Source organism: Notolepis coatsorum (genome assembly GCF_963971535.1).
Source record: "Notolepis coatsorum genome assembly, contig: SCAFFOLD_98, whole genome shotgun sequence".
Taxonomy (NCBI): domain Eukaryota; kingdom Metazoa; phylum Chordata; class Actinopteri; order Aulopiformes; family Paralepididae; genus Notolepis; species Notolepis coatsorum.
Window position 1 is genome coordinate 320,061 of NW_028171233.1, and position 12,514 is coordinate 332,574.

At 45.3% G+C, this 12,514-nt stretch overlaps 1 protein-coding gene across 1 annotated transcript in view; it reads right to left on the reverse strand.

Annotated features, from left to right (window-relative positions):
* Positions 1–4,345: 4,345 nt before the first annotated feature.
* The window catches only part of cenpn (centromere protein N), a 33,636-nt gene continuing 25,467 nt past the window's right edge, over positions 4,346–12,514 (reverse strand). The window contains exons 9-11 of the mRNA XM_084339213.1: positions 8,658–8,767; positions 6,138–6,261; positions 4,346–4,466 (exon numbers count right to left, since the gene is read on the reverse strand). Of these exons, the coding sequence (XP_084195339.1) occupies positions 4,384–4,466; positions 6,138–6,261; positions 8,658–8,767 (317 nt within the window). The 3' untranslated portion in view covers positions 4,346–4,383. The remainder of the gene's footprint in view (positions 4,467–6,137; positions 6,262–8,657; positions 8,768–12,514) is intronic.

Below are 12,514 nucleotides of genomic sequence, written 5' to 3' on the forward strand. Positions count from 1 at the left end.
TTGACAGGGGCTGTAGCATGGAGGTGTCCTGAGACAGTAGCCTGTTTCTCTGTTGACAGGGCTGTAGCATGGAGGTGTCCTGAGACAGTAGCCTGTTTCTCTGTTGACAGGGGCTGTAGCATGGAGGTGTCCTGAGACAGTAGCCTGTTTCTCTGTTGACAGGGGCTGTAGCATGGATGAGGTGTCCTGAGACAGTAGCCTGTTTCTCTGTTGACAGGGGGTGTAGCATGGAGGAGGTGTCCTGAGACAGTAGCCTGTTTCTCTGTTGACAGGGCTGTAGCATGGAGGTGTCCTGAGACAGTAGCCTGTTTCTCTGTTGACAGGGGCTGTAGCATGGAGGTGTCCTGAGACAGTAGCCTGTTTCTCTGTTGACAGGGGTGTAGCATGGAGGTGTCCTGAGACAGTAGCCTGTTTCTCTGTTGACAGGGGCTGTAGCATGGAGGTGTCCTGAGACAGTAGCCTGTTTCTCTGTTGACAGGGGCTGTAGCATGGAGGTGTCCTGAGACAGTAGCCTGTTTCTCTGTTGACAGGGGCTGTAGCATGGAGGTGTCCTGAGACAGTAGCCTGTTTCTCTGTTGACAGGGGCTGTAGCATGGAGGAGGTGTCCTGAGACAGTAGCCTGTTTCTCTGTTGACAGGTGTAGTAGCATGGAGGAGGTGTCCTGAGACTGTAGCCTGTTTCTCTGTTGACAGGGGCTGTAGCATGGAGGTGTCCTGAGACAGTAGCCTGTTTCTCTGTTGACAGGGGCTGTAGCATGGAGGAGGTGTCCTGAGACAGTAGCCTGTTTCTCTGTTGACAGGGGTGTTGACACGTTTTGCAATTATGCCACATCAATGTGGAACGCCCTACCCACAGCTGTAAAGGAATGTGAATCACTACCACCTTCAAAACCACTCTCACAGAGCACCTAGGGGAGACTGCAATTCAAAACTGGCCCCTGTAAATGTCCTAACCCAACCCCCTCCAATGTACAGTAAATGTCCTACCCAACCCCCTCCAATGTACAGTAAATGTCCTAACCCAACCCCCTCCAATGTAGTTGACCCCGCCCCCCCTCCAATGTAGTTTCTTCGTCAAATGTATATAATCTCTTTTTTAGACTCTTTTTGTATCACAAACAGTACTGTATTTGCAAATCTGGTATGTCATAAATGTATAGATGTAGCAGTACTGTCTATCTGTATGTCATATATGTTAAGATTAATTGAAAATGGGGGACCCTGATGTAAACAAGACGAAAGTCTTTCTCTGGTCTGCATCCCCTTAACAATTGTGTATTGAGCTGTACTGTATTGTACCCATTCTGCAATCTGTTAATAAAATGTTCAATCAAAGCGCTGTGTGGATGTAGGCAGGAGACCCGAGGCGCGCTGCAGAACCATGACTCCACCGCCTCTCTATGACTTAATAATGGTTCTTTAATCTTATTATTTAAAGTTATTTTAAGGAGGTGGTGTTGTCGAAGTAAAATCTTTACTATTGCTGTGCCACACGCCCTAATAAAACTAGTCATTTACACAATAGTTTCAGTTAGTTTAACCCCCCCCCCCCCCCCCCCCCAAGTAATTTTTATTTCAGTAAAATAACATGTTTATTCACACCTATCTTTAGTCTTTTAGTTTATAATAATGCAGGACTTAGGAAGTCTTTATTTGGCATGCAAACGACACACACATGCGATGGGCGGCACACACACAGGAACACACACATGCAATTTTTCTTGCGTCGCCTAATGCGATTGAGTCTCTGCACTTGACCCATCCTGTCGTCCTTCCCCCCAAGGGCAGCCGGGAGCAGATAGGGCGTTGGCGAGGGACCGCGCCCCGGGGACCAATCCAAGTGCTCCTGTCCATCTTCGTCAAGGACGTGACAGCGTTAGCGATCTGTTGTTGTGCATCATTTTATCAGGGGGGGGGGGGGGGCTTTTATTTGGGTAACTATAATAACATTGCTATCTACACAATACAGCCAGTGTTCCCATTGCTATCGTGACATTAGAGGCACATTAAGAAAAGGCTGATGCTAGATCTGCGTTTTATTGGGAGTCATCAGTTTTTGGCCAAGCAGTTGTTAAGCAGTTGTTAAAAAGTTATTCCTCACCTCAACCACTAATAGATGTAAATATTTTCTTCTGGATAGTGTATCTACCAATGGACCAATAACAACACTACGAAGCAGCTATGAGAAAGATTGTGAGGCGCTGACAATGGCATAAAAAAGGCATTGTGATTATATCCGATGCAATGCTAAAAGTAGACGGCATTGTATATAAAACAAAAATAATGATATATTTTTATTACAAAGACGAGCCAAAAAACTAAATATTAGTATTCACAAAAAAACACAATATCCATAGCCCAAGGGCAAAGTATGTATTCTAAAAGGTTTGGCAGCTTAATCCACATGCATAGAAATATTAAAACCACCAAAGACAAATAGAGTTAGGCTATATGCAGAAATAATTTCATAATAATATACAATAAGCTAGAGGAAAATATGCATCAGCTCTAGGATCCAGCCTTCCATCATGAGACATCCTTAGGAGACACCATTAGAGACAGTTCTGTTGTGTGAATCAGAAACCATGGACGGCCACACCAGGGATGGACAATAGGCCTATATGCACGTCAGATACACAAACACTAATCAAGCCTTGTTTTAAGATAATGTAGCTTATTGAGAACATAATGTAAAGTAATGTTTTGTAATAAGTGACACTATCTCACTGTGATGACATTGGCCCTTTTATTTTTCACTTCTTTCAATACAATATGATTTTAATAACTGAATACAAAATTAAATGACTTGTTAAGATGGAGACCTTTTTGCAGTTTATAGCAGAATGCAAATGAATAAACATTTACGAAATGAAGAGAAGAGAAATATAGAACATAGAGAACTATCTGAGAGGGAAAGTTATAATGGTGCAGTACAGTATGCTGCAAAAAAAGTGCTGATTTTAAGATACATTAAAACACAAGAATGTTACAGACTCAACAACATGTTTTGAAACGGGGGGCGGCTAGGTGGTGTAGTGGGCAAAGCACTCGCCACCAACGCAGGAGACGCTGGGTTTGAGCCCAGCTCTCGGCGTTGCTACCAGCTTGGCTGGTCGCTCATACTAACACAATTGGCAGTGTTAGGGGTGGGAAAGCTGGTGGGTGGGTCCTGGTCGTTGTAAACAGCGACTCCTACAGTTCGGTCGGGGCGCCTGCACAGCGAGAGAAGGATCTGGAGGGAGGTAGTGTGACCTTCCACACGTTACACTCTCCCAGTGAGAGTCCGCGCTGCCAGGCTGGCTGCACATGCGTCGGAGGAAAGCATGCGATAGTCTCCGGCCTCCCGGACCAACAGTAGGGGGGGGTGCGCAACAACCAGGAAGGGGGTTGGGAATTGGCATAACGACTAACAGTGGGATGGGAGAAAAATCAGAAAAAGGAGGGGGGGGAAGATAAATAAAAAAATAAATAAAAAAAACATGTTTTGAAACAACTTATATTATCTTGGAACAAGTGATGTAAAGAAACATTTCTATATATATATATACAAAATAAATCTGTTCCATAACTCAAACTCAGAGACCTGGGAGAAATGGTTGAGATATGAGTGCCAGTGCGTATGTGTGTGTGTATGTATGAGTGTGTGTATGTATGTGTGTGTGTATGTATGAGTGTGTGTATGTATGTGTGTGTGTATGTATGAGTGTGTGTATGTCTGAGTGTGTGTATGTATGAGTGTGTGTATGTATGTGTGTGTGTATGTATGTGTGTGTGTATGTATGTGTGTGTGTATGTATGAGTGTCTGTATGTCTGAGTGTCTGTATGTATGAGTGTGTATGTATGAGTGTGTGTATGTCTGAGTGTGTGTATGTATGTGTGTGTGTATGTATGTGTGTGTGTATGTATGTGTGTGTGTATGTATGTGTGTGTGTATGTATGTGTGTGTGTATGTATGTGTGTGTGTATGTATGAGTGTGTGTATGTATGAGTGTGTGTATGTATGAGTGTGTGTATGTATGAGTGTGTGTATGTATGTGTGTGTGTATGTATGAGTGTGTGTATGTATGAGTGTGTGTATGTATGAGTGTGTGTATGTATGAGTGTGTGTATGTATGAGTGTGTGTATGTATGAGTGTGTGTATGTATGTGTGTGTGTATGTATGTGTGTGTGTATGTATGAGTGTGTGTATGTATGTGTGTGTGTATGTATGTGTGTGTGTATGTCTGAGTGTCTGTATGTATGAGTGTGTGTATGTATGAGTGTGTGTATGTATGAGTGTGTGTATGTATGTGTGTGTGTATGTATGTGTGTGTGTATGTCTGAGTGTCTGTATGTATGAGTGTGTGTTTATATCTGTGTTGAGGGCGACTGGGATTGTTGTCTCACTTGTCTGCAACAACAAAATAATTCTTTCCTCTCCGAGTGATGGACGACAGCAGGGGCGTGACGGGGGTCGAGCAAATTCCTGTCAAAAAAAAAAAAAAAGGCATTGAATAAGTTGAAATAATACAAACCACCACGTCAACACAAAATACATTTTCAACAACATAGCTCGAGTATACTGTACATTTGAAAGGAATTAGCCTCATATATGTGTGTGTTTGCCCTCTTGTGGCCATTAATGGACTTGTAGGTAATATTTTCAAATAATCCTGCACTGTTTTCTGGAGACTTTTCTTATAAATTTAATTTGGAGCTGCGACCAGCAGCTCTATGTCACTCTGTAGGTCGGTCTACAAAGTTCACAGGCTTCCCTCGGACGACAAGACGTATCAAGCAAAGTGGGCGGGGTTTGAGATCGGTCCAATTCATGGGGGAGCTGAATCCATCTCCCCCAGAACATGAAGAAGAGGTGTGGTACCTGAAGACACACAGTGAAGAAGAGGTGTGGTACCTGAAGACACACAGTGAAGAAGAGGTGTGGTACCTGAAGACACACAGTGAAGAAGAGGTGTGGTACCTGAAGACACACAGTGATGAAGAGGTGTGGTACCTGAAGACACACAGTGAAGAAGAAGAGGTGTGGTACCTGAAGACACACAGTGATGAAGAAGAGGTGTGGTACCTGAAGACACACAGTGAAGAAGAGGTGTGGTACCTGAAGACACGCAGTGATGAAGAAGAGGTGTGGTACCTGAAGACACACAGTGAAGAAGAGGTGTGGTACCTGAAGACAGACAGTGATGAAGAGGTGTGGTACCTGAAGACACACAGTGATGAAGAAGAGGTGTGGTACCTGAAGACACACAGTGATGAAGAAGAGGTGTGGTACCTGACGACACACAGTGATGAAGAAGAGGTGTGGTACCTGAAGACACACAGTGATGAAGAAGAGGTGTGGTACCTGAAGACACACAGTGATGAAGAAGAGGTGTGGTACCTGAAGACACACAGTGAAGAAGAGGTGTGGTACCTGAAGACACACAGTGAAGAAGAAGAGGTGTGGTACCTGAAGACACACAGTGAAGAAGAGGTGTGGTACCTGAAGACACACAGTGAAGAAGAGGTGTGGTACCTGAAGACACACAGTGATGAAGAGGTGTGGTACCTGAAGACACACAGTGAAGAAGAAGAGGTGTGGTACCTGAAGACACACAGTGATGAAGAAGAGGTGTGGTACCTGAAGACACACAGTGAAGAAGAGGTGTGGTACCTGAAGACACGCAGTGATGAAGAAGAGGTGTGGTACCTGAAGACACACAGTGAAGAAGAGGTGTGGTACCTGAAGACAGACAGTGATGAAGAGGTGTGGTACCTGAAGACACACAGTGATGAAGAAGAGGTGTGGTACCTGAAGACACACAGTGATGAAGAAGAGGTGTGGTACCTGACGACACACAGTGATGAAGAAGAGGTGTGGTACCTGAAGACACACAGTGATGAAGAAGAGGTGTGGTACCTGAAGACACACAGTGATGAAGAAGAGGTGTGGTACCTGAAGACACACAGTGAAGAAGAGGTGTGGTACCTGAAGACACACAGTGAAGAAGAAGAGGTGTGGTACCTGAAGACACACAGTGAAGAAGAGGTGTGGTACCTGAAGACACACAGTGAAGAAGAGGTGTGGTACCTGAAGACACACAGTGAAGAAGAGGTGTGGTACCTGAAGACACACAGTGAAGAAGAGGTGTGGTACCTGAAGACACACAGTGCCTGAGAGACTCCAGGATGTTGCTGCTGGAGAACTTGACGACGGCTCTGAACGGCTCCTCCCTCCTCGTCATCACGTCGTTGCCGTCGTCTTTGAACTTTGTCTCCATCTGCGGAAAGGAAACCAAAACAAGTCTTTGCGCATAATTCTTAAAACCCAAGGCGAGCGTCACCGACACATCGACGTGCAGAGTGGAACACACGGAGAGACACATCGACGTGCAGAGTGGAACACACGGAGAGACACATCGACGTGCAGAGTGGAACACACGGAGAGACACATCGACGTGCAGAGTGGAACACACGGAGAGACACATCGACGTGCAGAGTGGAACACACGGAGAGACACATCGACGTGCAGAGTGGAACACACGGAGCGACACATCGACGTGCAGAGTGGAACACACGGAGAGACACATCGACGTGCAGAGTGGAACACACGGAGCGACACATCGACGTGCAGAGTGGAACACACGGAGAGACACATCGACGTGCAGAGTGGAACACACGGAGAGACACATCGACGTGCAGAGTGGAACACACGGAGCGACACATCGACGTGCAGAGTGGAACACACGGAGGAAGGGTAAACTGACGGTTCTAAAGCGTATCGAAGCCTCATTTAAAAAACACAACATTTTACAATAAAGCAAAAAAGAAATCCCTCATACACGCCTTGATCTCCTCCCGCCTCGACTATTGCAACTCCCTCCTCACTGGCATCACCTCCCGCTCCCTCCATAAACTGCAGATGGTCCAGAACTCAGCCGCCCGCCTCCTCCTCACTAACACCCGGTCCCGTGAACACATCACTCCTGTCCTCCACTGGCTCCCGATCAAGGAACGCATCAACTTTAAAACACTACTTACTCCTCACCTTCAAAGCCCTCCACAGCCTGCCCCCGCCCCCCTACCTGACTGATCTCCTTCTTCCCTACCGCCCCACCCGTTCCCTCCGGTCCTCCTCCACTGCCTCCCTCACTGTCCCGTCATCCAAACTCAAAAACTTGGTGATCGGGCCTTCTCTCGCACTGCACCCCGACTCTGGAACTCCCTCCCTCAGACCATCAGAGACTCCCCCACACTCTCCACCTTCAAATCCCGCCTCAAAACCCACCTGCTCTCCCTATAGCCTTCAACCTTCCCCAACCTTAACCCCCCCCCCCCCCCTCCAACCTGTTGTGATCTTTGTTACTGTGGCTCTATGTTTCTGTGTATCTCATGCTGTTTTCCCTGTTTCCCCCGTGGTCTTATGTTCCCTTTGTTTTTCTTTGTTTCTCTGCCTAATGTCAGCGACTTCAGGTTCCTGAGAAGCGCTATACAAATAAAATGAATTATTATTATTATTTGAGTGAGGACACCGTCACATCTCATAGTAGGTTCAGGGACAGCTTTTCCCCACAAGCCACAAGCCTCCTGGACAAGGACAAGAACAGGAGATAGCCCGATTAAAAATTTACTATTTTATTTGATCTTACCTCATTCTGATATTTTATTTATCGTACTACTACTACTACTTATTGTTAGTGGACACACACACACACGACACTTTCTGTGAATAATTGACTATTTTATCTTACCTCATTTTATTTTGATGTTACTACTATACTTATTGTTACCATTCTTCATTCTTGTATTCATTTGTCGTTTCTTAATTGTGCATTGTTGAGTCCGAGCTTGAAAACACAAGCATGTCGTTACCTGCAATGCCCCCCCCCCCCCCCGTCTTGTTGTGTATTTGACAAATAACCCTTTCACTGCCACACAACAGCCGGTTAACCCTTTCACTGCCACACTACAGAAGGTTAACCCTTTACTATCACACTACCGACGGTTACCGTCGGTAGTGTGATAGTCAGGGGCGGACCTAGCACATTTGGCGCCCTAGGCGAGATTCACCACTGCGCCCCCCCCCCCCCCCCCGCCCCCCCAAAAAGAAAAGATTCTTTTTTTTTGTAATTTTTTTTTTTATGGCTTTTGCCTCTTCATAGTTCTCTAACGTTAGTCTTTCTTTCCTCAACGCTCAATTCTATAAACACTTGACCGATACCCATCAATGCACAGCGCTCTAGCATGTTCTGACTGTGAACACCTAAAGCTGAGGCTCAGACCGACCGACCGTTTTAGATTTTTGGCTCATTTCCCCTTATGTTAGAATTTTTTTTATGTAAAAATAATGGTTGCAGATATAGAGGGGGGCGCCAAAACTGCACAGAGAAAAAAATAATAATAAAAAAAAAAATTAAAAATATTTTTTTTTATTTATTTTATTTATTTTTTGGCGCCCCCCTCTGGGTGGCGCTCTAGGCGACCGCCTATATCGCCTGTAGGAAGGTCCGCCCCTGGTGATAGTAAAGGGTTAACCTTCTGTGGTGTGGCAGTGAAAGGGGTGAAGAACTTGAACCAGTACCCGGTACAGCACCGTCTGCAGCTGTGGCAGCGCCCCGTCACCGAACGCTAACCCTAACCCTAACCCTAACCCTAACCCTAACCCTTGAACCAGTACCCGGTACAGCACCGTCTGCAGCTGTGGCAGCGCCCCGTCACCGAACGCCTCACAAGCCATCTGGTCTCTGCTCTCCGCCTCCCCGGCTTGTTCTCTGTGCGTCATCGGTCCTGTGAATAAACACAATTGCAATATGAAACAATGCCACAAGCAGGCATGACTATATAATAATGAGCTGCATTAGGCTAGATATTACACTTGTAGAAGAACTTGTGGTACATTAGATTCGATTAGATTCATATTTATTATTATTATTATTTATTGTCAGTATACAGCACAAGTACAGTACAACGAAAATACGTTTGGCATCCAACCCGAGTGCAAATGTAGCAGTAAAGTGCAACAGCAATATATACAATGTACAGGTGATTAAACTGGGTATAAAATATATAAATGAGTACTACTAAGTGTAGTGCTAATCAGATGTATGTACAGAGTTGTAGTATAATATTCACAGTGATACAGGGGTAAAGACACTATGGTAGTAGTCATACTGGCCAGCAGCGTAACTAGTAAGAGTATATGTACAGATATACATATAGTAAAGGACTATGTGCAGCTAAGTACAGACAGGTGTGTTAATGTAGTGTGTAACTATATGTTAATGTATATTTCATTAGTGTTGATCAACATTATGACCACACACAAGCCGCCAGGCTGGGCAACTACGCCTCGTCCACCCTGTCTCTCAGCACCGGCGCCCCGCAGGGTTGCGTACTCAGCCCATTACTGTACACATGACTGTCACACATGACTGTTCCCCCTCCTACCCCTCCAATTACATCATCAAGTTCGCAGACGATACCACAGTTGTGGGTCTCATAACAAACAACAATGAGTCTGCCTACAGGAGGGAGGTGGAAGACCTTACAGCCTGGTGCGACAGCAACAACCTGGTGCTCAACATAAAGAAAACAAGAGAGATCATAGTGGATTTCAGAAGATCAAGGCCTGACCACTTCTGCTCATCAACAACGAGGTAGTGGAGAGGGTCACTGAGTTCAAGTTCCTGGGTCTCAGTGTGAGTGAGACCCTGTCCTGGAGCACCAACACCGCCTCAGTGATCGGAAAAGCTCAGCAACGCCTATACTACCTAAGGAAGCTGAAGCAGGCTGGCCTGCCACGAAATCTCCTTGTCAACTTTTATCATTGTGCGGTTGAGAGTGTGCTGACCTACGGTGTGTCTGTGTGGTTCTCCAGCTGCACAAAGGCAGAGCAAGAGGCTCTACAGAGGGTGGTGAAGGCGGCAGGCAGGATCGTCGGGACTCCTCTACCAAACATCACCTCCGTCTTCACCTCCCGCTGCCTCCACCGCTCCAAGTGTATCATCAAGGACCAGTCTCACCCAGCACATCACCTCTTTCAGCTCCTTCCCTCAGGGAGGAGATACCGGTCCATACATGCAAAGAGTTCAAGACTTATTGTAACTGAGGGGTACAATTCCCTGACTGTATTAATAAGTATGGTATCATTAAACCACTACTGTCTTATGTACATTACTACTGGCCATACAGTACACAGGTATATGAGATGAACACCTCCACAATGACACGGTTCCACAATCTTGGTTAGAATAATATTTATTAGCAGCAATAATATTAGATTACATTACTTTACTTAGAGTCGCGCTTGTAAGGCGAAGAATGTGCGTGAATAAGTCAAGAGCGTAAGTCCATTAGAATAGTACGCAGGAGATAATGAATACCACCTGTATCCTAGGAATTATATCTATGGTACACTAGTAGGGCAGCGGGAGATACTAGTAGGGTCCCTCCGGTTGTAGGCCAGCAGGGGGAGGAAATGTTCGAATGCAAAGTCTGGATCACCGGGGAATCAATAAGCTCCAACTACGGGAGACGGTACATTACTCCCTTGATCGGCAGACGAAAGCAGCAGCTATAATCCAAGTATGCGTGCAGCATAGGTGAAAGCCAGCCAGCCTCTCCTAGAGACGGGCTCGAGTGATGCTCCTCACGGGTAAATCCCACACAATAGTGGGTGTAGACGATTCTCCTCCAACAGCCACAGGACCAAAGCAATATAATAATCCAGCCGAAAAGGGCTCTGTAGTCGCCGGGTAGGTTATCCAGTGTACATATCCACACGGTCCTCGTCTAGGGCTTCTCGGATGACGGCACCAGGTTAAGCCGCCCAGCCTGGATGAGCACACTAGCTCGGTACGAGGAAGCGTTGGTAATGCTGGTCACTGTAGAACGGTAGCCGCACGATACACTATACATAATAGACTATTACTTAATAATAGAATAGGTCGAACTCGACGATACAGCGTTAAACTCTGACACTTCAGTTATCAATTCGCACGCGGTTATAAGTGCTCTATTTAGACGCACGGTTGCTCACTTCACTTGGTCCTTGACTCGTGATGAAGGCTTTAACGTTTGAGGGTAACACGTTTCTAGGTTAACTAACTGCTGTATCCACCTGCAACGTATTTATACGTACGGTGAATAATCTAGTACCAGCCTTATTTCTGTCTCGTATTCTTGCGCAGAACCGGGCATGTCCAGGCAAGCCTTGGCGGTGACTTTGAACTAGACCTTGGGGGTATGGCAGTGGCGCCTAGTGGATCGCTATCCAATAGGAGAACGAAATATTATGGTCTGTACTAGGTAAAGGGATATTCCGTGTATATGTACAAAGAATATACAAAGGATATCAGACGATATACAAATACTATGCAATATATATCAAGTAATAAATATATATATTCGGTTTAATCTGATCCTTCGTAACACTTATGAACAGCTTTTTCCCCCAAGCAGTCAGACTGTTAAACGCTCATTGACTGTCCCCTCACGTGCACCATGCACTTACCTCAGGGATTAAAGCAAAAAGAATTCTCCTGACTGAACTTTTTTTCAGGCCAAGTCATATTCTTATTTTAACCTCCACTGCATTTTTTTAATAGCGTTTTAAGGGAGCCTACTTGTAGAGCCTACTGTCCTGACTGTGACTATAGACCCTACTGTTGTGGTTGTTGTGCCAGGCAGGGAGGCTGTGTGCTGGAGAGCGTGAATGCAAGTCTTGTGGCTAGCTTCTGATTGATGGCGAGCTAGCACCCTTTTCCCATTACTTTGAACCATGAACTAAATGGCTTGTTATCATACAAACAAGGGACTAAACACGTTTCGCAATTATGACACAACAACAATGGACAGTCTCGTCCCCACCTTTTGTATTTTTTACCACCCACCCACCCCCTCCTAATGTACAGTCTCCTCCTCATCATATGTATATATTTACTGTTAGGATCTCTGGGTAACAGTACTGTATATTTGCATATTGTATATGTGACAAATGTAACAGTACTATATACCTGTAAGTCATGTATGTCCCTATGTCATAAATGTCATGATGTCATGTATGTTGTGTATGTCATAAATGTCACTATGAATTGAAAATGGGGGACCCTGATGATGTAAACAAGACAAACATCTTTCTCTGGTCTGCATCCCCTTAACAATTGTGTGTATTGCTACTGGATTTACCAGATCCAGAGTGAATGAATGAATGGAAACTTTATTTAATACACGAGACCCTCTTCTTGGGACCAAGTAAGGTTTCGTCGATAATCCAATGTACAGTTTGAGAGAAAATGGTGGTTTTTCAATGTATGTGATGTAAGATTGGGGGGAGTGACCACAGCTAAAAACGGTGGTAATGAAATGTGCATGGTTCGCTTTAGAAAACGGTGATAGAAGAAGAGGCAGTAGCCATCACTGCAGAAGGTTTAGCAGCCAGCCGAATGTTTACATTCCTTGTAAGAACATAGATAACAGAGTGTAGGCCCAGAGCAGGAGGAGAGGGGTGACCTCTTTAATGCAACAGTGGATGAA